Source organism: Hippocampus bargibanti, linkage group LG13 (genome assembly GCF_051943395.1).
Source record: "Hippocampus bargibanti isolate YZ-2025 linkage group LG13, ASM5194339v1, whole genome shotgun sequence".
NCBI classification, from domain to species: domain Eukaryota; kingdom Metazoa; phylum Chordata; class Actinopteri; order Syngnathiformes; family Syngnathidae; genus Hippocampus; species Hippocampus bargibanti.
The window spans coordinates 3,642,481-3,666,114 of record NC_142746.1 but is presented as its reverse complement, the minus strand read 5'-3'; the positions used below and the strand labels follow the sequence as shown (position 1 = coordinate 3,666,114).

Below are 23,634 nucleotides of genomic sequence, written 5' to 3'. Positions count from 1 at the left end.
CCGTTCCCGGGTTTCCATAAAATATACTTTTCAACTAAATAAGCCTTAAAACTACACACAACATACCTTATTCTATGTATAATAAATGTGCTATTGTATTGTAATGAAAGAAATACACTGCATTGTATCATAAAGTCACTTTATTTACATTTGTGATGGTCATTTAAGGCTCGATGGAATGGCGTTGGAGGTCGAAGGTCAAAGGGAATTGCTGTTCGGAAAGAGAGGCGCATTACATGAGGACTGTAATTAAAGAAATGAACTGTGCTGTAAAATAAAGTTTTATTTACCTTTTTGATGGTCGTTGGTGGCTTATGGAAGGAAAGTCACCTTCCATAAAGACTGTTGGTAACTTAACCTCTGGTGCTGTTCGGTCGTGTGCTTCCGCCGAAGATCACTCCACCAGCCGTGGTGTGTATTATGAAAATAGTGCTTATTATAAGGTTTCATTTTCATAAATTTGATGTTTGTAAGGTAAGGTGTTTGTAAGTTGAGGTCTCACTGTATTTCGTTCCGAGATCACAATTCTTTCCTTTTGCCACGGTTGATAATGGTAGAAAATGGCGTCTGCTACACTGTGCAAGACACGGAAGCTGGTCACATGACTTGCGAGTGATACAGATTTCGATAATGGTGGTACTGTATAGAAACCCCTAAGCAAATATCGATTCACCTTAAACTGCTTTTTTTATCGATATAAACATAGCAAAATGGCCGGCAGGAGATGAAAAAGAGCACCGTAGTAACCGGATTATCATAATAACCATGAATCGTACTAAACTGAACTAAATATACATAAAAAGATTAGAAATTTGCCGGGAAATGAAAATAGTATCGTAATAAGCAGTATTATCAATATAACCGATATCGATATAACGAGACTTTACTGTATATATCTATATCCCTACTGTCCAGACGTGGGGTGCTGGACTCTGCTATGATAGGTCCCTGCTCTCCGGTTGGGGGGAGCAGAGTGCTATTCCCTGAGACTACACTGATTACTTCTATTGTCCTGACTGACGACTGGCCTGATTGCCCAATTGGCCCTGGTATCACCTCATCAGCATGACTAATCCGATGTTGCCTAAGCAGTCTATTGTTCGAACGATCCAAATTGAACCTCACACCAGCATTACAGTTAAGGGAAGGATTTTGCTGTTTTATGAAAATAGCTTCTTTTACTCCCCTTTCAAACCATCTATTTTCTAGGTGCATATGTACTGCAGATTGAGGCCCACTAGTATTATATCTGCGATGTTGATAAAGTCTTTTTTGAGAATTTGTTTAGTGTCCCCAATGTATTTCTCTTTAGAATTTTCATTTTTACAATGTATTGAATAAACTACATTACTTTGTTTTTCATTTGGCAGCCTATATTTTGGATGCACTAAATTTTGCCTTAAAGTGTTTATCGGTTTGAAATAAGTAGGAATTTTGTGTTGCCAAAGGACTCGCTTGTAGTTTTTCTGAAACCCCTGCAACCCACACGTTTTGTTATAACATGAAAATAATCAGCATTACATTAATCATAAACATTTGTATGATGTGGTACAGCTGTATTGCAAACATACTAAAAATAGATTTGATGAAAGTCACATATCAATAAAAGGCTGAGTTTGAGATAAATGCCTGAAATGACAAAGGTATGGTGTTTTGCAGCATGCACCCTTCCAGTCTGGATTGTGCGCTATTAACAGCAACGCTCAGTATGCCACCGCCCCCAATCTGAATGAAAAGGTAAGGCCGCTCTCTCTGTCTCTGACTCCGTGTGTGTGTGTGTGTGTGTGTGTGTGTGTGTGTGTGTGTGTGTGTGTGTGTGTGTGTGTGTGTGTGTGTGTGTGTGTGTGTGTGTGTGCGCGCGCGCGTGTATGTCTCTTTTCTCTCTCTCTCTCTCTCTCTCTCTCTCTCTCTCTCTCTCTCTCTCTCTCTCTCTCTCTCTCTCTCTCTCTCTCTCTCTCTCTCTCTCTCTCTCGCTCTGTGTTTCTGTCTTTCTTTCTCTCTTTCTTCCAAAAAAATGGCAAATTGGCATTTTCGTGTTTATTATGTTTGTTAAAGGACAACCGACGCCTCCGGACCAGTTGTGTCCATAATTTGTAAAATCACTTAAAAAAAAAATTCCAACGCATATAGCTATATTTTACCTTTTAAGACTCACGCTGAATATTCAGGAAGTCTTGTTTTTGAGTTGGTGACGATTCCTTACGTGACGTCACGTTTGGAACACCCCTGACCGAGAAAGCAACACACAATGAATGTTGGGTACTTTGTTTGGTCTGGAAACTTTGTGTTGATCCGTGTTGATGGCGACATTAGAAGGAAAACACATGAATAACGCGATGGTGAATCGTTGTGTGTTGCACCAAGACTACCATTTGATACTATCTGTGACACAAATTCCCAGCAGACAAATCAGCCCATTTCCAACGGAGCTTGGGCGCCATCTTGTGCATTTTCTGAGACGCTACATTGGATTCCTGAAAGCTCAAATTTATATGGGAGGGCTTCTTTAATCGATTGAAAGCATTTATGCCTTCCTCTTCAGAACTATTTGAATCATATTCATAACTGGATGAGTAACAAGAAAGCATCTTCTCCGAATCTGAAGCCATTGTTTTGATTCTCGAGCAAGGCAAGATGTCTTGGCGTGACGTCACGGACAAGGGGGTGGGATCTTCTGAAACTGGCCATTTCCGGTTTTATTTTGAAGTCGTTTTTGGACACTCGTCATTCTTATTGGTGTTTTTCATGTGACTAAAAATATCAGCCTGCGTGTTTCGGGTATTTTAGATGCTATAAAACATTTTTCTGATGTCAGTTAGGAAACAAAAAAATTGTGTCGGTTGTCCTTTAAAGTCATTATAAGTGCCTTTCACGCTGGGTCCAAGAGGACAGTAATTTTATCTGTGCTGTATGTCATGCATATGCGCATTTTTGACAATAAAGCTGACTTTGACTTTTCTCTCTTTCTCTCTATCTCTCTCTCTATGGATGGATGGATGGATGGATGGATGGATGGATGGATGGATTGCATATTAAAGATTAATTGTTTTCATTTCCTCCAGACATTTGACAAGATTCTAATCGCAAACAGAGGGGAGATTGCTTGTAGGGTAAGACTGCAACTTTAATTTGTGCTGATATCTGTTACACATGTCACAAACATCGCCATGTCGATTTAAAGGAAAGAAAACATTCCAAAAAAGAGCTATAAATTATATTGCAAATTCAATTTCTGCAACCACTTTACATACCATAAAATTAAAAATGAATTGCATTCCAGATTAGATTTAAATGTGGATAGGTTAATCATCCACTGCTGCTTATGAAAATCTGTGAAGAATTTAACCCTTGACCCCCGCCCTAAAAAAAAAAGCGGGGTTAACATGCTTTTCTTTAATAAGCAGCCTTTTATGTGTGAACGCGCCACAACATTTACAGCGGTGTAAGGTATATCGCAACTAAATACAGCGATACCTGTCGTGATCTGGTTGGCGACCAACGGGGGGCGCTGTCGGACCCGCCTGCACCTGCACAGGTGCTGGTCGTCCCGATCAGATTGGCGACCAACGGGTAGCGACGTCAGCCCTGCCTGCAGCCTCGCAGGTGCTGGTCGTTTAATCACTGACACCTAAAAGGACACCCGGCACGACCATCCGGTGTCGGTTCATTGTTTGCTGCTTGTTTGCTGCATGCATTGTGTATGTGTTTGTTTAACCTTGGCGGACTTTTACTTTTGGTCTTCTTTTGCTACTTTGTATTTTTTTCCATTCAGATGATGTTGATGTTTTACATTTTGTTCCTGCTGACTTTATTTTAATACAATTTGTCAAACAACCCCCTGCTCCCTTCTGCCTGCTTTTTGGGAGCCGCACCCGCCATCACTACCTCGCAAACCGTGACGATACCTTGGCTTACAAACTTAATTGGTTCCCAGACAGTGTGTAAGGCGAAAACTGTGCATCCCAAAAATTAATTTCCAATAGGAAACCATTAAAATGAGAATAATCCGTTCCGAGGTCCTCATAAAACATAATTTTCTACTTTCTAATTTTCTAAGCCTTAAAATTACACAAAATATACCTTATTTTATGTATAATAAATGTGCTATGGTGTTATAATTAAAGAAATAAACTGTACTGTATAATAAAGCCATTTTATTTACCTTTGTGATGGTCGTTGATGGTTTGATGGAATGGATAGCTTTTTGCATAAACTGTTCAAGGAGCTCTGGGTCGTACATCTTGGAAGTTGTGATATTGCAACAGCAACGGATGCAAGCAGACACACTAGAAACATCATTAATTGCTGGTTCCCTTGCTTGTCTTTTTATTTCGAATTGAACTGATGGCTCGTGCAGGTTATTTGTGGAGCCTGATTGATGGGAATTTTAACCTTGCAGTCTACACTCTGCCTTTGAACTATCAATGTTGAAACAAGTACAAATTTCACCGATTTCTATCTATTTTGTCACGCTCTCTCTGTTGTCTGCCTGTCTCTTTAATGTTTAAACCACCTCCCCTCACTGCTGCGCCTTTGTCCAATCACGTGGCTTTAAGCGACCACTAGGGGCGGGGCATAGAAGACCAAAACTAGCCGGCTGCCATTTTGTTGTTAGGAGAACGGGCTTGTTCGCGAACGACACTTCACTCATTGTGGCAGCTCCGTGTGTATCCCGAAAAATAGTTTGTATGCCAAGGTAAAATGTTCATAAATTTAACTTTCGTAAACCGAAAAGTTTGTAAGCCAAGGGGTTTGTAAACCGAGGTATCACTGTATATCAGTGCATCACTGATACTAATGTGTGCCATGTGAAAACCACTCATTACTCCTTCTGACCTCTGGAATTGACCCTGGTGTCTTTGTTCGCCTACCTCAGCAGTACACCGTCGATGAAGTTAAAGATGTTGTGAGCAATTGTATACAACAGTGTTTTTGCTGAAGGAATACGGAAGCTTGTGCACAGATAGCAAAAGTGTGCGGTAGTGCTGGGAGGCTTAAAAAAGGATGCTTGAATCTATATGAGAATTGAATATATACCCCAAAGATCCACTTATTTATTGAATGACAATTGTATATTAACCAAATACACTAAGAAAAACAAACAAGAAGATCTATACACAAACCATTTGATCACAAATTTTAAAAGCTACACACACATAAACATAAGCACACATACACACACACACACTGTAGCTGTTCATCATGTCAACGTAAATGTCTCCACTGCGAGACTAATAAAGGCAAATCCAGTCCAATTCAATCCATCATATATGATGATGAGGCGTGCTCCAAGGGAGGGGATGCTGGAGGGGGTCTCTCTATGTGTCTGTCTTGATTGAATTAATGTCCAGTGATCCCTCGGTTTACGAACCCCTTGGCTTACGAACTTTTTCGTTTACGAACGTTAAAATTATGAAACTTTTACCTTGGCATCCGAACTATTTTTCAGGATACACACGGAGCACCACAATAAGTGAACAAAATGGCAGCCGACTCATTTTTGTCATCTATTCCTTTCGGTTAACGCCACGATATTGGTCAAGAACGCAGCAGTGAGGGAGGGCAGGGGGTTACAGACAGAGAGAGAGTGAGGCCGTTCTCCAAAAAGAAAATGGCAGCAGACTTTTTTTGTCCTCTTTTCCCCGTCCCCAGGCTTCGGTTAAAGCCATATGATTGGTCAAGAAACCAGCAGTGTGGGGAGGTGGTTTAAACATTAACGAGACAGGCAGATGACAGTGAGAAAGTGGATAGAAAACAGTGAAATTTGGACTCGTTTCAACTTTGATAGTTCAAAGGCAGAGTGTAGTGTAGTGTGCAAGTGTGTAAGCAGAGTGTAGTGTGCAAGGTCAAAATTCCCATCAATCAGGCTCCACAGATAACCCGCACAAGCCATCTGTACACTTGATACAAAAAGCTATCAACCCAGATAAACAGAACACAATTGATGAGGAACAAGGTAAAATTATTGCAGAGAAAGCACCTACAAGGGATCATTCCTCAAGATGGTGAAAGAAGAAGGCTACGTTCCTCATCAAGTGTTTAATACTGATGAAACCGGCCACTCCATTCCATCAAGCCATCAACAAACATCACAACGGTCAATAAAATGACTTTGTTATACAGTGTAGTTTATTTTCTTTAATTATAATACCATAACACATTATACATAAAATAAGGTAGATTTGGTGTAGTTTTAAGGCTTAGAAAATTAGAAAGTAGAAAATTTTGTTTTATGGTGACCCGGGAACATATTATTCTCATTTTAATGGTTTCCTATGGGAAATTAATTTTTGGGATACACACTTGTCGCCTTACACTATCTGGGAACCAATTAAGTTCGTAAGCCAAGGTATCACTTTACTCTCTTCTTTCATCAGAAGAAAAATGTTCATTCCTAAATTATATGGGTCTGGAGTTGTGTGAGCTTTAAAAACACTGCTGGAGGTCTGACCGAAGCTTTAAACCAGTGGTTCTTAACCTGTGGGGAATTCCTCATAGAGCCTATGGAAAAAATCCCCACAGGTTACCACTGCTTTAAACGCACACACCCGCAAGAAAAAACAAAAACAAAACTGGAACAAATTTGGGAATGGTCCCGAATAAATTCGGGAATGGCATTGAATGAGTTAATATGTGATGAAAAATATCTTTCGTCTGTGGACTACTATCTATCAATATGCTTATGTCCCTCTCTTCCCATCAGGTGATCAAGACATGCAAGAAGATGGGTATTCGAACCGTTGCTGTCCATAGTGACGTCGACTTAAATGCTGTGAGTTCAATTTTCCTTGAGTTATGAGTTGTCAGTTTAGCTCTGCATTTGTGTGGTTGAGAGACAGTGAGAATAACAATTCATTTCATTTATAAGCACCTTTCAAAACTCTCAAGGTCACTTTACAGTCACAGGATCAGTTTTTTTTCTGTGGCTGAGCAACGGCAGCCACACGCGCCAGTGTTCATTCAACCCGGAATAATCAAATAGATTGAAAGCTAGCTAGATAGCTATTCAATAGCTAACAGATAGCCAGCTAGCTAGCTATTCAATAGCTAACAGATAGCCAGCTAGCTTGCTAATAGATAGTTAATAGCTAGCGAATTGATAGCTAATAGCTAGTGAATTGATAGCTAATAGCTAGTGAATAGATAGCTATCAATTAGATATAAAGCTGGCCAGCTAGCTTACAGATAGCTAATAGATAGCCAGCTGGACAGTTAGCTAACTAGCTAGATAGCCATATAGCTAATAAATAGCCAGCTATATAGCTAGCTAGACAGACAGCCAAATGAATAGGAAATAGATAGCCAGCTAGACAGTTAGCTAACTAACTAGACAGCCATATAGATAATAAATAGCCAGCTACATAGCTACATGTGCTAATAGATAGCAAGTGGATAGCAAATAGATAGCCATGTAGTGTTTATTATTTTACTTTATGTTGGTTGTATGAAGTGTTTTGTTGCACCTCTTGTGAAAAAGCTGTATTAATCATGATATATTGTATTGGAAATTACTGTGTACTCTTATGTGTATCCAGGTTCATGTCAAGATGGCTGATGAGGCTGTATGCGTTGGCCCTGCCCCCACTAGTCAGAGCTACCTCAACATGGATGCAAATTGGTGCCAATCTAAACCAGTGTCTAGGTTTTGTCCCTGGGAAGGATGTGAGGGCCTGTTTCTCCATCTCTTCCATGTAAAGATTAGCCACTATGGGTGAAAGAAGAAGGCTACGTTCTTCATCAAGTGTTTAATACTGATGAAACCGGCCACTCCATTCCATCAAGCCATCAACAAACATCACAACGGTCAATAAAATGACTTTATTATACAGTGTAGTTTATTTCTTTAATTATAATACCATAACACATTTATTATACATAAAATAAGGTAGATTTGGTGTAGTTTTAAAGCTTAGAAAATTAAAAAGTAGAACATTTTGTTTTATGGTGACCTGGGAACATATTATTCTCATTTTAATGGTTTCCTATGGGAAATTAATTTTTGGGATACACACTTGTCGCCTTACACTATCTGGGAACCAATTAAGTTCGTAAGCCAAGGTATCACTTTACTCTCTTCTTTCATCGATGAGAAGGTTTCTTCAGCCGTCATCTGTACAAAAGTGAAGGTTTCGGACGTTTCGCCTCCTATCCAAGAGGCTTCGTCAGCGAACTAAAGTCTGACTGGTCGTATCGGCCCCATTTATATATCCCTAATGTCCAGACCTGGTGGCGCCGGACACAGCTATGATAGGTCCCTACTCTCAGGTTGGGGGGGGGGGGGGCGCGGGACCCCCCCCCTGTGGCCCCACTGATTGTTCCTACATTCCTGACTAACGATTGGCCTATTACACCCACTCCCCCCGGTATCACCTCATCAGCATAACGACCCTCATCAGCATTGCGAAAGTTGCCTAACCTGTTTTGCCTGAGCAGGCTATTGTATGAACGATCCAAATTGAACCTCACACCACCAGACCGGTTTAAAGAAGGATTTTGTTGTTTTATAAGAATCGCCTCTTTCACCCCCCTTTCAAACCATCTATGTTCTTTCGCTAAGATTTTAACCTCATTGTCGTCAAATGAGTGGTTGCTAGCTTTTAGGTGCAAATGTACTGCCGATTGAGGCCCACTAGTATTATCCCTGCGATGTTGATAAAGTCTTTTTTTGAGAATTTGTTGAGTCTCCCCAATGTACTGCTCTTTACAATTTTCATTCTTACAATGTATGGAATAAACTACATTACTTTGTTTTTCATTTGGTAGCCTATCTTTTGGATGCACTAATTTTTGCCTTAACGTGTTTATCGGTTTGAAATAAGTAGGAATTTTATGTTGCCAAAGGACTCTTTGTAATTTTTCAGAAACTCCTGTAATGTACGGTACTGCTACTCCTCTCCTTTTAGAATCTTGAGAATTATTGGTTTCGTTCGCTATTCTTTCTTTCTGACATTTGTTGAATGACCACTGAGGGTACCCACAGTTAGTGAGTGCTCTCCTGATATGTTTTGACTCCTTTTCTCTACCTTCAGTGCTAGTTGGTATTAGTTTAGCCCTATGCTGGAGGGTTCTGATAACTCCTAGTTTATGTTGTAAAGGGTGGTTAGAGTCAAAAAGTAAGTATTGGTCAGTGGGCGTAGCCTTCCTAAAGACTTCTGTTTTTAGCGCTCTGTCCTCTTTTATAATTACTTTACAATCCAAGAAGGCTAGTTGGTTCTCTTGAATGTCCTCACGAGTAAATTTAATGTTGAAGTCTACAGAGTTGAGATGATCTGTGAAGGATTGAATTTCTTGTTTCTTAATTATGACAAAAGTATCGTCCACATATCTAAACCAGTGTCTAGGTTTTGTCCCTGGGAAGGATGTGAGGGCCTGTTTCTCCATCTCTTCCATGTAAAGATTAGCCACTATGGGTGAAACTGGTGAGCCCATAGCACAACCATGGATTTGTTTATAAAATTCTTATAAAATTCTTCTTTCATCAGAAGAAAAATGTTCGTTCCTAAATTATATGGGTCTGGAGTTGTCTGAGCTTTAAAAACACTGCTGGAGGTCTGACCGAAGCTTTAAACCAGTGGTTCTTAACCTGTGGGGAATTCCTCATAGAGCCTATGGAAAAAATCCCCACAGGTTACCACTGCTTTAAACGCACACACCCGCAAGAAAAAACAAAAACAAAACTGGAACAAATTTGGGAATGGTCCCGAATAAATTCGGGAATGGCATTGAATGAGTTAATATGTGATGAAAAATATCTTTCGTCTGTGGACTACTATCTATCAATATGCTTATGTCCCTCTCTTCCCATCAGGTGATCAAGACATGCAAGAAGATGGGTATTCGAACCGTTGCTGTCCATAGTGACGTCGACTTAAATGCTGTGAGTTCAATTTTCCTTGAGTTATGAGTTGTCAGTTTAGCTCTGCATTTGTGTGGTTGAGAGACAGTGAGAATAACAATCCATTTCATTTATAAGCACCTTTCAAAACTCTCAAGGTCACTTTACAGTCACAGGATCAGTTTTTTTTTCTGTGGCTGAGCAACGGCAGCCACACGCGCCAGCGTTCATTCAACCCGGAATAATCAAATAGATTGAAAGCTAGCTAGATAGCTATTCAATAGCTAACAGATAGCCAGCTAGCTAGCTATTCAATAGCTAAGAGATAGCCAGCTAGCTTGCTAATAGATAGTTAATAGCTAGCGAATTGATAGCTAATAGCTAGCGAATTGATAGCTAATAGCTAATGAATAGATAGCTATCAATTAGATATAAAGCTGGCCAGCTAGCTAATAGATAGTCAGCTGGACAGTTAGCTAACTAGCTAGATAGCCATATAGCTAATAAATAGCCGGCTATATAGCTAGTCAGACAGACAGCCAATGGATAGGAAATAGATAGCCAGCTAGACAGTTAGCTAACTAACTAGACAGCCATATAGCTAATAAATAGCCAGCTACATAGCTACATGTGCTAATAGATAGCAAGTGGATAGCAAATAGATAGCCATGTAGTGTTTATTATTTTACTTTATGTTGGTTGTATGAAGTGTTTTGTTGCACCTCTTGTGAAAAAGCTGTATTAATCATGATATATTGTATTGGAAATTACTGTGTACTCTTATGTGTATCCAGGTTCATGTCAAGATGGCTGATGAGGCTGTATGTGTTGGCCCTGCCCCCACTAGTCAGAGCTACCTCAACATGGATGCGATTTTGGATGCTGTCAGAGATACTAAATCCCAAGCTGTAAGTGTTTTCCTGGTGAATAATGTATCCAGTATTTATTAATATACAACCAGTTAGGGCTCTTTACTTCCAGCCTTAACTGGGGATGTTCAACAGCATTTTTTTGATCAAAAACTGAGACCAGTATGAGTATTCAAATTTTGGATAGTCACCAATACAAGGAACCAATGCAATCAGTTTACATACTTAATCAAATGGGTGACATTTAATTTTGCAGATTATTATTAGGCACATATGGTAATTGCCTCAGTTATTCTTTGTCCCAAATTCATATACAGTTATACCTCAGCTTACAAAAACTTAATGGTTCCCAGAAAGTGTGTCTAAGGCGAAAAGTGGGTCTTCCAAACATTAATTTCCCATAGGAAACCATTAAATTGAGAATATTCCGTTACCAGGTCCCCATAAAACATAATTTTCTACTAAATAAGCCTTAAAACTACACAAAATATACCTTATTTATGTATAATAAATGTGCTGTTGTATTGTAATTAAAGAAATAAACTGTACTATATAATAAAGTCGTGATGGCCGTTGATGACTTGATGGAATGGAGTGGGAGTGTGGGAGGGAGGGAGTTACTGTTCCTACTTTCCATAAGGACTGTAGGAAGAAGGGTTATTAGCCTATCTTTCATAGGCTTATGCCTAGGGACGGACTTCTCTTCTTGTGTAATGAAAGTCCGGTTAGGCATGTTTTTCCAAAAAAAGGCCGGCGAAGTTTTGGTCGGTGGTGGGGAAGTTGGGGGAAGAAGTGCGTGGGAGGAAATACATATGTCCATTTTTTTTGTTTCCTTCTTTGTCAAGGTTCACCCAGGATATGGGTTTCTTTCCGAAAACAAAGAGTTTGCAAAGAGACTTGTGAGTACAGTAAGCATTCCTCACTTGCCAGTGGTCTCACCATAGAGTGCCAAGGATTCAAATTTATAGTGTATGTTTAGTCGTACCTGTAATATGTTATTTTTATGCATTTTCTAGGCAAAACAGTGTGTGGCGTTTATTGGTCCAGACACTCATGCCATCCAAGCAATGGGGGATAAAATTGAGAGTAAACTTATTGCAAAGGCTGCAAAGGTCAACACTATCCCGGGATATGATGGAGTGGTCAAGGTATGTGCTAAAGCAGTTAAAGCACTGATTCATGAATCATTTTCTTAATGCACGTGTATTCTGATGATTCCAGTCGTTTACTGTAGGAGGATTATTTTAAGGAAATTTGTGTTACTGCATAGTGCTTATATTAATGGCTTGTGATTTTTGAAATGCAGCTATCAGTTTCCATTTGATTTTTGAAACCGAGATCCTCTATTCTAGACTCCAGAGGAAGCTGTAAAAATCGCACAAGACATTGGTAAGTCAATGTTTATGATAATTTAGATTTTTGCATAAAAAAACAAAGCCTCATTCATCACTTTAATAATACAGTAAAGTCTCGTTATATCGATATTCAAGGGAGTCCGAAAAAATATCGATATAACCGGGACTATCGATATATCCGACCCTGTTTGCATGTAATTTTCTCCGTGCGTGCATAGAAATAGTATCGATATAACCGGGACTATCGATATATCCGATATCGATATAACGAGACTTTACTGTAATAATAATAATACATTTCATTTACAAGCGCCTTTCCTTTCGAAACTCTCAAGGACACTAAAGTTTAGTTTGCTAAATAGAGCTAACTAATTTTGCTAATCAGAGCGAGCTAGTTTGCTCGATAGAGCTAGCTAGCTAGTTAGATAGATAGATACACTGTAGTTAGACAGACAGATATAGCGCTCGATGGAGCTAAATAAAGCTAGCTAGCTAGACCTAGCTCTATCTAGCTCTAGCTAGCTAGATAGAGCTCGCTCTAGCTAACTAGCTAGAGCTAGCTAGTTTGCTCGATAGCGCTAGCTCGCTAGTTAGATAGATATACTACAGTTAGATGGACAGACAGATACACTGTAGTTAGACTAGATCGAGCTAAATAAAGCCAGCTAGCTAGCTAGAGCTAGCTAATTAGCTAGACAGACAGACATAGATAGACTTTACCCTTTTTTCTGTTGTCAGATTGTCTGCTATTGTTTTGTGACTGCTCAGTATCTTGAACTGGTAGTATTCTGTAACTGTCGTATACTGTACTGTATACATTTTTCGTCTTTTAGTCACTTTAGTCTTTTAGTCTTGTGTGAGCATTCATTGATGATGTTCAGACGATTTGTCTGCTGATAGTTGTTAAACAATAATTTGAGCAAAATAACATTTTGTTTATTTGTTTATGTACTTATTTTTGACTTTCATTGTTTTTAGTTAATTGTTTTAATCACTGATAGGCTACCCGGTAATGATAAAAGCATCTGCAGGAGGAGGAGGGAAAGGAATGAGAATTGCATGGAACGATGACGAGACGAGGTATGTGTCTTTCAGTAACACCAAATGTTGTCTTTTTTTGTCCATTTAAAAAAAGTTAGTCTTCCATTAAACTTTACATTTTGTGCTCTTTTCCCTTTAACACCAAAATTGCGGTTTAATTTCTGGTACATTAGCTCTTGAGACAAAAAGTTAATCTTGCAAGGGAAGTCCAAATCCCTCCCGCCATCAATAAATCTTGAGATACGAGTCATTTTGGGGGTCTCAGATTTTGTATTATGCAACATGGGGACTTTTCAGGAATGCCTCTAATGCATGAAGAATGTTTCACACTCGGGGGTATTTTTGCACATGTCGGTTTCTTTGAAGAGAAATTTCACTGTATAATGAATACAATCGTGCGGTGTGAGGTTACATCTGAAACTGTGTGCATGTGGTGGCCATTAGAAATTCCTCAAGATTACTGAATAGTTGGTCTAATTCCAGCTGAAAAACATGCCTATTTAGGTGTCTTGTCCAGGGAAACCGAGACAACAATATATTTATATATATATATTTATTTAAAAAATTATGAGGTTTATTTAAGACAGAAAAAGAACAGAAAAAACATGTAGGGACATCCTTGTTTTTTACTCTACAGCATAGGTGTCAAAGTCAAGGCCCACGAGCCAAATCTGGCCCGCCACACCATTTTATTCGGCCCGCGAAAGCAAATCTAACATGTGAAATTTCATAGCTAAAGTACCAAAAAAAATCTAATTGTTGTATATAAACCACAATGGCAGTCATTATTTATTACTTCAAATTTGAAAACTAGTCATTTATCAATTTGTTGTGCGCTCTATATGTAATATGAGGAGTGGATGAAACCTTCTAATGGCTTCTCCAAATTCACCCCAGAGAGGAAACCTGAACTACAATGTGGCGCACGGCAAAAAAGGAGTTTGACACCCCTCGGCCACAGCTACTCGACAGCTTGACAAGACTTGGATATAATGGAAAAAAATAACAGATGGTGCAGATGCAACAATGTTGGTGCATTGTGTTCATTAGTATTTGCAAATTCACTCTTATTTATTGATTTTTATTTTCCCTTATCTTCTGCATTTTCGTTCAGATTCCTCTTTCATCCACACAAAGACATTCACAGCTATTCCTCAGTAGTTCCAGCATATTATGTTGGCAATAATTTGACTAAAACCATGTAATGTGTTTGTGTGTTTGCTTGTTTGTTATTACAGGGAAGGCTTCCGCTTTTCATCCCAAGAAGCAGCATCAAGCTTTGGGGATGATAGACTTCTTATTGAGAAATACATCGATAACCCAAGACACATAGAGATTCAGGTATGCCGCAGTAAGTGTACAGAAAATATTTTTATGTGTTTCATCCATTTTTGCATACAAATCTTGTATACCAGCATCAAAGTCAAAGCCCGGAGGACTAATCTGGCCCGCCACATCATTTTAATCGGCCCTGGAAAGCAAATCACACTTGAGAAATTACATGATGCTTGTTCAGCCGTCATCTGTAGAAGTAACCTTCTCATCGATGGACCACTCCTGTACGACTGAGAGCTTACACAGACGTACATGATGCTTGCTAAACCGAACCAAAATTTCAAATTGTTCCATTTAAACCACAATAACAGTCATTATTTTTTACTTCAATTTTGAAAACTAGTTATTAATTAATTTGTTGTGCGCTCTATATGTAAAATGTGGAGGGGATGAAACCTTCTAATGGCTTCCCCGGGGAGTGGGACTCGAACTCACGACCTCTGCTCTGTGAAGCTAGCGTGCTATCCACTCGATTACCGGGCCGCAGCTTCCGTGAAATTTCAAATCAGATTAATTACGGAATAAATATGGTCTCTTGGTCTATGTGGAGATGTAATTGCCCCCTGAGCCTAATAACTGCTTGTACCACCCTTGCATAAATATTTATTTCCAAATACAGTAAAGTCTCGTTATATCGACATTCTCGGGAGTCAGAAAAAATGTCGATATAACCGTACTATCGATATATCCGTCCTGCGCCGAACTGCATTACAGGGGGGATATGTAAATGGGGGATCTTTGATTTGGCATGTAATTTTATCATTGGGTTCATGGATTGCATATCTAGCATGCTTTTTGTAAAATGGTGAAGTGAAAAATAAACTTATGCATAAAATAAAAATGTCTTTACACTTTTTTAATGACTATTTCCTTTCAAAAGTGCAACCAATGCAAAATACACACGAAACCACGTGAGTTGGTCACGTGACCAGCTCCCGTGCCTTGCGCAGTGTAGCAGATGCCCTTTTCTACCACGTGACCAGTCACGTGACCAAGCCACGTGACCAAGCCACGTGACCAACGGCGCGACCGATACAGATTTCGATAATGGTAGTACTGTATAGAAACCCCTAAGCAAATATCGATTCACCTTAAGTATCTTTTGTATCGATACAAACATAACAAAATGGCCGGCGGGAGATGAAAAAAAGCACCGTAGTAACCGGATTATCGGAAATAACCATGAATCGTACTAAACGGAACTAATTATACATAAAAAGACTAGAAATGTGCACGGGAAATGAAACTAGTATCGTAATAAGCAGTATTATCAATATAACCGATATCGATATAACGAGACTTTACTGTATTTGCCTTGTGTATCTGCTTATAAAAATCAACTCTCATTCTGCATTCCCATCCTGTCGATTTTTTTGCACTTGATAGTCAAGAGCCCCTGCGGCTTGTTCCCCAAAATATCTTGGCTACTGATTTGTCCATACCTTTACCTACGTTTAGTTCTGTCTTGCAGACATTCTTCGTATGTCACAAGAGTGTGGCTTCATTGTAAAACAAAGTGCAAGTATTAGATTGTTCCACCAGCAGTCCCGAACTGTTACCAATTGAAAGTCAGTGCCGCATTATGAAGTGCAAATACGTCGGTTTCACCGACTCAGCCTGATGTGCATCTGAAATTATAAGACGGAGAATAATGTGAAAGAATTCCATCTAATTAGACAAAATAATTTCTCTTGACAGCTGGTATAGCCTCAAGTATACCTGTGACCCTTGTGAGGATAAACGGCTCGGATAATGGATGGATGGATGGATGGATGGATGGATGGATGGATGGATGGATGGATGGATGGATAAAAGTAACAGGACAATCTAACACAGTGGGAAACATCCCGCGACCCCAGCTTTTTTTTTGGCAGGCATCAAATTCAATTAATAAGTGAAACTAAAAAAATGTGGATTAATTGCAACATTAAATGTCTTTGTAATATGTTAAATTGAATATTGGTTGACACAACATCTTAAAGGACAACCGACGTCTCCGGACAAGTTGTGTCCATAATTTGTAAAATGGCCTCAAATGACTTCTACTGAGTGTATTTCACAAAGATTCCACCGCATATAGCTATATTTTACGTTTTAAGACTCGTGCTGAATATTCCGAAAGTCTTGTTTTTGAGTTGGTGACGAGTCCGTACGTGACGTCACACGTTGTAGCAGTCCTTCCATCACGTCAATGCATTTTGCTGTGCTTGTTTGGTCTGAAAACGTCATGTTGCACCAGAAACAGCCAGAAGAGGGCGTCCAAGCTCCATGTAAGGAATTTATCAGCCTGTGGAAACGGACTGATTCATTCCTCACAGGAGCTCGGTGGCCATTTTCTGCCTCATTTTGGGTGAGACATTTCCCCCAAATGTTGCCTCAAAATGGCACGGAATAAATTCTTTAATCGATTGCAAACAATTCACAGCTCAATTTTTGGCAGATTTTGGACACTTTAAGTCATTTTTATTGGTGTTTTGCATTTGAATAAAAAAAATCCATGTTTTTGTTTCCTAACTCACATCAGAAAAATGTTTTATAGCATCTAAAATACCCAAAACACGCAGGCTGATGTTTTTAGTCAAATGCAAAACACCAATAAAAATGACTTAGTGTCCCAAAACTGCCACAAAATGAGCTCGAAAACTGGGCAGATTCAGAAAGTCCCGCCCTCTTGTTCGTGACGTCACTATTGGTCACACACTGCCTTGCCCCAGAATCAAAACAATGGCTTCAGAGAGTTCAGATTCTGAGAAGATGCTTTCTTGTTACTCATCCAGTTATGAATATGATTCCAATAGTTATGAAGAGGAAAGCATAAATGTTTGCAATCGATTAAAGAAGTCCTTCCGTATCAATTTGAGCCGTCTGGACTCCAATGTAGCGTCCACAAAATGCACAAGATGGCACACAAGCTCCGTTCGAAATGGGCTGATTTGACCGCTGGGAATTTGTGTAAACTTACACCTTCTTTATGCGTGTTACCGCAATTGGCTGCGACACACAATGATTCACCATCAAGTTATGTAGTTTTCCTTGTAATTTCGCGATCGAGACGGTGTTTTCAGTCGAAAAAAAGTACCCAAAATGCATTGTGTGTCGCTTTCTCGGTCAGGGGCGTTCCAGACGTGACGTCATGTCAGGCATCATCATCAACTCGAAAACAAGACTTCCTGAATATTCAGTGCAGGTCTTAAAACGTAAAATATAGCTATATGCAGTGAAATCTTAAAATGCGCTCAGTAGAAGTGATTTTACAAATTATGGACACAACTTGTAAGACGTCGGTTGTCCTTTACATGTCTTTGTAATATGTTAAATTGAATATTGGTTGATCGGGATTTTTCAATTATTTTATTCTATTTTTATTTGTGGTTCACACATCTTAACTTATTTTGGGTGTGGAATTGGGTTTTGCAGTTTAATTTTGTCTGTCAGTTACAATGTAAATCAGGCGTGTCCAAAGCCGGTCCTCGAGGGCCGCTGTCCTGTCTGTTTTCCAGCTCTCCCAGGAGCAACACACCTGATTCAAATGATTAGCTCATCAGCCAGCTCTGAAGCAGCATCAAAATGGTCCTGATGATTTGAATCAGGTGCATTGCTCCTGGGAGAGCTGGACAACTGGCAGGACGGCGGCCCTCGAGGACCGACTTTGGACACCCCTGATGTAAATGATGTTCTCTTTAAATCAATCTGTTGCTAATAAGGTTGTCTGAGAGGTGCGAAAATCGGATTAATGATCTGAAACATTTCAAATGAGATTAATGTGCAAAAAAAGCTAATCTCAAAGTAAGGAGCAGGCAGATAATATTTTTCCGGCCCTGGATGCCAGCTTGGAAAGGCTTGTTTTCTGCACGTGATCCCAAGCATTCAACATTTGGTTTGATTAGTGAAAGTGTTCTTGGGGTTCTGCTAAATTTTGAGTGCAAATACAGTGATACCTTGGCTTATGAACTTAATTGGTTCCCAGACAGTGTGTAAGGCAAAAAGTGTGTATCCCAAAAAATAAGTTCCCATAGGAAACCATTAAAATGAGAATAATCTGTTCCTAGGTCCCCATAAAACATAATTTTCTACTTTCTAATTTTCTAAGCCTTAAAACGACACAAAATATACCTTCTTTTATGTATAATAAATGTGCTATGGTATTATAATTAAAGAAATAAACTGTACTGTATAATGATGTGGTTTTATTGACCTTTGTGATGGTTGTTAATGGCTTAATGGAATGGAGTGTCCGGTTTCCTCAGCATTAACCACTTAATGAGGAACATAGCCCTCTTCTTTCACCATCTTGAGGAATGATCCCTTGTAGGTGCTTTCTCTGCGATAATTTTACCTTGTTCCTCATCAATTGTGTTCTGTTTAGCTGGGTTGATAGCTTTTTGCATCAACTGTACAGATGGCTTGTGCGGGTTGTTTGTGGAGCCTGATTGATTGGATATTTTAACATTGACGTCTACACTCTGCCTTGCAGTCTACACTGCCTTTGAAGTTGAAACTCTCTCACTGTCGTCTCTTTAACCACCTCCCCACTTACCCCTTTTACCACCTCCCCTCACTGCTGCGTTATTGACCAATCACATAGCTTTAACCGAAGACTGGGGGCAGGGAATAGAGGACAAAAAAGTCGGCAGCCATTTTCTTTTTGGAGAGCGGCTTCACTCTCTCTCTATCTGTAAACCCCACCACCCCTCACTGCCGCGTTCTTGACCAATCACGTGGTTTTAACCGAAGACTGGGGGCGGGGAATATGTACAAAAACAGTCGGCTGCCATTTTGTTGTTAGAAGAACGGGCTCGTTCGCGAACGACACATCACTCATTGAAGCGCTCCGTGTGTATTCCGAAAAATTGTTTGTATGCCAAGGTAAAATTTTCATAAATTTAACGTTCAAAAACCGAAACGTTAGTAAACCGAGGTATCACTGTAAGTTTCAATACTAGATCCAAATAAAACAAATGTTTAGCAATTTAAATAGGGATATTTTGCAGAGTAATTACATTCTTTTTTTAAGTCATTTATTGTTACACAAATCATTCTTAAATGAGCTATGCTTCTTCTCATAGGTGCTGGCTGATAAACACGGTAATGCTCTTTGGTTGAATGAGAGAGAGTGTTCTATCCAGAGGAGGAACCAGAAGGTCGTGGAAGAAGCTCCCAGGTTAGCAAGAAAGGATGCAGTTTGCTTTTTTAAAAAATATTTCCTTATAACATATTAATTTATTCAAAGCTGGTTTACTAATCACTTCATTTCAGAAGCATTTTATGAATTTGATTTTTTTTTCCTCCAGGAACCTGAAGTAAGGATTTTGTCAAGTAGTTAAAAAGAAAGAAAAAAACATTTATTTAATTAACAGACAAATTGATTGTAGATTTAATTTACAACACATTCTTTTCTTACCGACAGTGGCTTTTTTTGGTGTTGAATTACCTTACATGTTTCGGCGTATACTTCCGCCTTCGTCAGAGTGTCACGGATGTTGTTGTGACGCGCCTTTTTCATCGGATGTTACTATGAGGGTGTGACCTACCTGTCAGATCTGACAGGCTAGTTACGCCGCCTGCTGTCCGCTCGTCCCTGCAGATCAGTCCCTCTCAGCGGTCATATCACTATTTTTCTTTTCAACAAATCATGACCATCAAATCTTCAGGGATTGTTTTGCTTTGTCAGAGCAAGCAACACCCTGTTTCCAAACTGAAGAGTTGGGGCGAAAGTCTCATATTCTGCTCATCTGACACTTCACTGGGGTTTTTTATTGTTGTTTTCGATAAGTACTTTAAAGGACAATCGACACCTTCGGACAAGTTGTGTCCATCATTTGTAAAATCACTTCAAATCACTTCTACTGAGTGTATTTTACAAAGATTCCATGGCATATAGCTATATTTTACGTTTTAAGAGTCGCGCTGAATATTCAGGAAGTCTTGTTTTCGAGTTTCAGTGACGTCACGCCTGGAACACCCCTGACCGAGATTCGTGTTGATGGCGAAATTAGAAGGAAAACACATAATTAATGCGATGGCGAATCGTTGTGTGTTGCACCCAGACTACTATTTGATACTAGTTGACACAAATTCAGCCCAGCAGACAAATCAGCCCATTTCCAATGGAGCTTGGGCGTCTTGTGCATTTTCTGGGACGCTACACTGGAGTCCTGACGGCTCGAATTGATCCAGAAGGACTTCTTTAATCGATTGCAAAAATGTATGCTTTCCTCTTCAGAACTTTTTGAATTATATTCATAACTGGATGAGTAACAAGAAAGCATCTTCTCCGAATCTGAAGCCATTGTTTTGATTCTTGATCAAGGCGAGATGTTGTGGTGTGACGTCACGAACAAGGGGGCGGGACCTTCTCAAACTCGCCATTTCCAGGGTCATTTTGAAGTAGTTTTGGGACACTTTAACTCATTTTTATTGGTGTTTTGCATTTGACTAAAAATGTCAGCCTGCATGTTTTGGGTATTTTAGATGCTATAAAACGTTTTTCTGATGTTAGTTAGGAAACAAAAAATGGTGTCGGTTGTCCTTTAATGTCCAACAGAAATACGTCATCTTGTTCTCCAACTTTGACTCTTGTAGTACTTTCCTGGACTCACAGACAAGACAAGCGATGGGTGAGCAAGCAGTTCAGCTTGCCAAGGCTGTGCAGTACTCTTCTGCTGGTACAGTCGAGTTCCTCATCGATTCTTCGAAGAACTTCTACTTCTTGGAGATGAATACACGGTTGCAGGTCCATGCTGACATATGTGTCCGAAATTATTTCACATGTAGTCTATTTGTATGTTTGAAATTGAACTCAATATACACATCAAGACACAAAAGAAAAATCAAACTCAAATCAAATTATTTTGGAAAATAGTCTGTAAGCAAGCTAGTATCTCCAACAATGCGTTGCCCCCGCCCTCTAATGTCTTTGTCCTCCAAGGGACTGGAACTGAAACCGTCTTGTTCCAAAGCTCAAACATTTTTTAACACCTTCTACAGCACTAAATATCTAAATGGTCTTGGCTGCAGCTCAGAAAATTGGAAATCTGATAGTGGTGGTCATCTTGACACTCACTAGTCCCCACCCTCCTTCCTTATGGCTTGTGTACAGTCTCAGGGTGTTGGATTTGGGATGGAACCCTCCATGCATGGTGAGGAGCTTTTGGGTTTTAAAGGACAACCGACACCATTTTTTTGTTTCCCAACTGACATCAGAAAAACGTTTTATGACACTTAAAATCCCCAAAACATGCGGGCTGATGTGTTTAGTGAAATGCAAAACACCAATAAAAATTACTTAAAGTTGCCCAAAACTGCCTCCAATGAGCGCGAAACTGGAGACATTCAGAAAGTCCTGCCCCCTTGTTCGTGACGTCACATCGAGAACCAGGGCGAATCAGGCGATCCTGGCCCACCCACAAACTGCCTTGCTCCAGAATCAAAACAATGGCTTCAGAGCGTTCAGATTCGGAAAAGATGCTTTCTTGTTACTCATCCAGTTATGAATATGATTCAAATAATTCTGAAGAGTAAAGCATAAGTTTTTGCGATTGATTAAAGAAGTCCTTCCGTATCAATTCGAGCCGTCTGCAAGCGAAGAAACCGGTGAAGATCTGCACTCCGATGTAGCGCCCAGAAAATGCACAAGATGGCGCACAAGCTGCGTTTCATCCATTATATAGAGCCGCTTATACGAGCCGTAAAGCTTCCCGTGATTGGTTAAAATCTGTGGTAGAAGACAGAGGGGTGGGTTTTATGCACACACACACAAAGGAGACCGCCACAATTCGAACAAGCACACGAACATCAGAGATGTTGAGACGAGAGAGAAAGCTCCGACAGCGCTACAGAGTAACAAATGACACGGTGGAAAGTGGATGTTTGTCCGATCGTTTTGCTCCACTAATATGGCGATTTCTCTCTTTCACCAGGTGAGCTTAGCATGCAGTGTGACTAAATGAGTAAGCATCAAAACTTCTGCTATCCAAGCGCCGAATCGCTAACTCTGGTTAGCTTCTTAGCACACAACGATTCACCATCGCGTTATTTACGTAGTTTTACTTCTAATTTCGCGATCAACACTGTGTTTTCAGACAAAAAAAGTACCCAAAATGCATTGTGTGTCGCTTTCTCGGTCAGGGGCGTACCAAATGTGACGTCACTTCCGGCATCGTCATCAACTCGAAAACAAGACTTCATGAATAGTCAGCGTGAGTCTTAAAACGTAAAATATAGCTATATGCGGTGGAATCTTTGTAAAATGCGCTCAGTAGAAGTCATTTGAAGTGATTTTACAAATTATGGACGCAACTTGTCCGGAGGTGTCGGTTGTCAGATCTATTGGATGCTCAATACGTAATGCAAATGGCCAACATTGAGGCTTCTATTCACTTTATGCACATTATAATGTGGTATTCCTTATAGTATAATATTGTGCAGAAAATACGGTAGTAAAACCAGTTTTCTTAACTTTTGTCTCTAGGTTGAACATCCCATTACAGAGTGTATTACAGGTCTTGACCTGGTTGAGCAGATGATCCGAGTGGCGAAAGGGTACGAACTGCAGCACAAACAGGAAGATATCCCAATAAATGGTTGGGCCTTTGAGAGCCGAGTCTATGCTGAGGTTTGACTTGCTCATCTCTCTCCACACTGTTGCATTTATTGTAAAGTTCTCAAAATCAGCCATGGCATCCTTCAAGACTTCAAACTATTTAAAAATTAAGTATCAGCCTTATCAGTTAAACAACAACCTGTCATTTTGAGACTTTAATTATACAGTAGTTCACAGCCTGAGGAGAAAAAAAATAATCAAATTGAACCTCACCCCACCATGGCGATTTAGTGAATGGGTTTGCTGTTTTATGAAAATAGCTTATTTTACTCCCATTTCAAACCATCTATTTTCTTTCACTAAGATTTTAACCTCATTGTCGTCAAATGAGTGGCTGCTAGCTTTTATGTGCATATGTACTGCAGCTTGAGGCCCACTAGTATTATCCCTGCGATGTTGATAGTCTTTTTTTTGAGAATTTATGTCTCCCCAATGTATTGCTCTTTACAATTTTCATTTTTACAATTGAATAAACTACATTACTTTATTTTTCATTTGGCAGCCTATCTTTTGGATGCACTAATCTTTGCCTTAAAGTGTTAACCGATAAACACTAAAATAGATGGTTATCTGCCTCAATATGCAGTACATATGCAC

At 39.6% G+C, this 23,634-nt stretch overlaps 1 protein-coding gene across 2 annotated transcripts in view; it reads left to right on the top strand.

Moving 5' to 3' along the window:
- Positions 1-23,634, top strand: part of pcca (propionyl-CoA carboxylase subunit alpha) — a 37,582-nt gene that overhangs the window by 1,682 nt on the left and 12,266 nt on the right. The window contains exons 2-13 of one of the 2 annotated variants that reach the window (XM_089011748.1): positions 1,660-1,737; positions 3,063-3,110; positions 6,704-6,772; positions 10,630-10,743; positions 11,550-11,603; positions 11,721-11,852; positions 12,057-12,093; positions 13,061-13,139; positions 14,339-14,441; positions 19,502-19,596; positions 21,018-21,168; positions 22,906-23,049. In XM_089011748.1, the coding sequence (XP_088867874.1) occupies positions 1,660-1,737; positions 3,063-3,110; positions 6,704-6,772; positions 10,630-10,743; positions 11,550-11,603; positions 11,721-11,852; positions 12,057-12,093; positions 13,061-13,139; positions 14,339-14,441; positions 19,502-19,596; positions 21,018-21,168; positions 22,906-23,049 (1,104 nt within the window). Of the gene's footprint in view, positions 1-1,659; positions 1,738-3,062; positions 3,111-6,703; positions 6,773-9,813; positions 9,878-10,629; positions 10,744-11,549; positions 11,604-11,720; positions 11,853-12,056; positions 12,094-13,060; positions 13,140-14,338; positions 14,442-19,501; positions 19,597-21,017; positions 21,169-22,905; positions 23,050-23,634 lie in introns of those variants that run through there. The other variant, XM_089011747.1, reaches the window with a different exon arrangement.